We start from the raw sequence: 2,694 nt of genomic DNA, 5'->3' as shown, positions 1-2,694 counted from the left end.
ATGAATCTTGGTACACCCCAACTCACATAATTTTCATATTCAAATGAAAGTTTGTTGCTTTCACTAGAGCCTCAGCGCCCCAAAGGGATGTAAAAAATTTTTTAAAATTTTTCCAATAAAAAAAAAAAAAATTTTAAAAAAAAAAAAAAAAAAAGTTCTCTATGTCAAGCTGTCCCCCCCCAAAAAAAAAAAAAAAAAAAAAAGGAAATTCAAAAGGGGGCCCCTTTTTACATGGCATAGGCTAAGGTTGATCTAACACAAGTATTTTTAAATATTCAGTAAAGAACTGTGATAGTCGGGATGTACCGAAGACATCCCAAAAAAAAAAAAAAAAATATTTTTTTTTCTTTTTTTGGGGGGGTCCCCCCCCAAGGGGGGAGAAAAGTTAAAATTTATAAAATAAGGGACCAATTCTTTACTCTATATCATGAAAAAAGAATCAATCAGTTATCTCCCCCCAATTTTTTTTTATGTTGTAAAGAGTGGGGAATGGTGGCCATTTTCCCGGGTGGCCCCCCTTAACCCCCTTTTTTTCCCCTTTTTTCCCCCCTCCCCTTACTTCTCCCTATCAAATCCTCTCCCATTTTCATTTTAAAAATTCTCTCTCTCCTCCTGTAGCACTCACCAATATACATAGTGATCATCCATATGACAATGCCCCTCGCAGACAGCCCCGTCCACATTCCAGGCCCAGAAGCAGAAGAAAAAGAGTGAAAAACCCCACCTCCGAGGGCCGGGCCAGCGAGAACAAGTGGTCCCAAAACCTAAAATTGGGTTTTTTTTTTTTTTTTTTTTTTTTTTTCGAATAAAAGATCAGTTTATAAAAAGAAAATCATAAGGGGATTAATGATTACTCTTTTTAAAAGGATAGAATAAAAATCTTAATGAAATGAAAAGCAATAAGCACAATATATATACCTTACAAAAAAAAAAAAAAGGAATAAAAAAAAAGGAAAATATAAGATATCAACCTCCCCTTTTTTAAACCCCCCTAACACTACTGGCCACACATCTTCCTCCCTCCTCTTTTTCTTTCATTCCGTTTACAAGTGGGTTCTTTAAAAACCCAATATCAAAAAAAAAATACTCCTCTCCCCTTCATCCATCCCTGCCCTTCACCCCCCCTTGCCCATGCCCCCCTTCACCCATTACCTATGCCCTCCCCTTTCCCCCTATCACCCATGCTGCTCCCCTTTCCCCCCTTTTTTCCCCGTCCGACCTGTTCCTATTTTAAAACCTGTCCCTCCATCAGTGCCTGGCCGCTGTCCCCCCCTTCCTCCTCCCCCCCCCTGCTGCCCTCCGTGCCTCCGGTGTTCTCCCCGGGGCAGCCTCTCCATTAATGAACGGCCTGTTGGAGGATGAGGTACTTGGGGTGGGGGAAAAAGTGGTGGGTGAGGAAAAGTGGAGGGTGAAGTGGATGAGGTGGGGGAAAAAAATGGAGGATGATGTGGGATTAGGAAGAGTATAAAGTGGGGGGAAAGGTAAACCCAAGAGTGAAGGATGAGAGGAGGGGGGGAAAAATGTGAATAAAGGGGGTCAGGTGATGGGTGGGGTGGATGAGGTGGTTTTAGAGGATGAAATAGATAAAAAAGGGGGACAGAGTGGATGAGGTGGAGGATAAGATGGATGGGGTGTAGACTAAAGAAAAGGCTGAAGGTGGACAAGGTGGAAGGGGAAGGGGAAAATGGACAATGTGGATGAAGTTGAGACTGAGGAGGGGGGAGCTAGGGAAAAAGCAAGGAAAAATGGGGAAAATGAAAGTGAGAAAATGAGAATAAGAGGAATGAAGGGGAGAAAAAATTAAGGTAAAGACAATATCATCCAATTTACAACTAAAGTGAAGTTTATCTGCATTTTGGCTTTTGTGACTATAATCAAGAGACTAATAATAAGAATAATAATGATGATAATAACAATAGCATTAACAATAATAGTAATGAAAATAGCAACTATTAAAGTAATGAAAAAATATATAAACCACAATCACAAAAAGATAGAAAAAATATGTTTAAATACAAGAACCAAAGTAGAAATTTAAACATGTTTTACATAAACACACACACACACACACACACACACACACACACACACACACACACACACACACACACACACACACACACACACACACACACACACACACACACCAAAACACACACACACACACACACACACACACACACACACACACACACACACACACAACAATAATAATAAAATAATAAAAATAATAATAATAATTTTATGATAAGATGATAATGATTATGATGATAAAAATACTAGTGAGGAGGAAAACACTAATAGCAAATAGCTAATAATAATAATAACAACACTACTATTATTACTATAACAACAAACAGATAAAGAGACAAAAATAGGTTAAGATACAGACAAGAGTGAAAGTAGAAAAAATCTATAGCTTTTTCCTGTTTTTCTAATTACTTTTAAAAGAAATATACTTCATCCTATTATATCTATATTAGAAGAAAATAAATAAGCAAAATAAAATAAGGGTATCTAGAAGGTTAAGTGACACTGAGGCAGAGGCAATATGACTTAAAGATATTGCATTTCATATTGCTTTCATCACAAACGTTTAAACCTGTCACTAGTCATAAACTAACTGAAATGCACCTTGACCTCGACAGAAGAAAGAAAGAAAGAAATGATTAATTCCACATTCATGAACTTTGG

At 37.6% G+C, this 2,694-nt stretch overlaps 1 protein-coding gene across 3 annotated transcripts in view; it reads right to left on the bottom strand.

Annotated features, from left to right (window-relative positions):
- Positions 1-774: 774 nt before the first annotated feature.
- The window catches only part of LOC138859528 (uncharacterized), a 10,097-nt gene continuing 8,177 nt past the window's right edge, over positions 775-2,694 (bottom strand). For 2 of the 3 annotated variants that reach the window (XM_070114980.1, XM_070114981.1), the window contains one exon: positions 776-1,348. In XM_070114980.1, the coding sequence (XP_069971081.1) occupies positions 1,176-1,348 (173 nt within the window). In that variant the 3' untranslated portion in view covers positions 776-1,175. Of the gene's footprint in view, positions 1,349-2,694 lie in introns of all 3 variants that reach the window. The other variant, XM_070114979.1, reaches the window with a different exon arrangement.

Source organism: Penaeus vannamei, chromosome 37 (genome assembly GCF_042767895.1).
Source record: "Penaeus vannamei isolate JL-2024 chromosome 37, ASM4276789v1, whole genome shotgun sequence".
NCBI classification, from domain to species: domain Eukaryota; kingdom Metazoa; phylum Arthropoda; class Malacostraca; order Decapoda; family Penaeidae; genus Penaeus; species Penaeus vannamei.
Note: the sequence above shows the minus strand (reverse complement) of the source record. Positions and strands in the feature narration are given on the sequence as shown.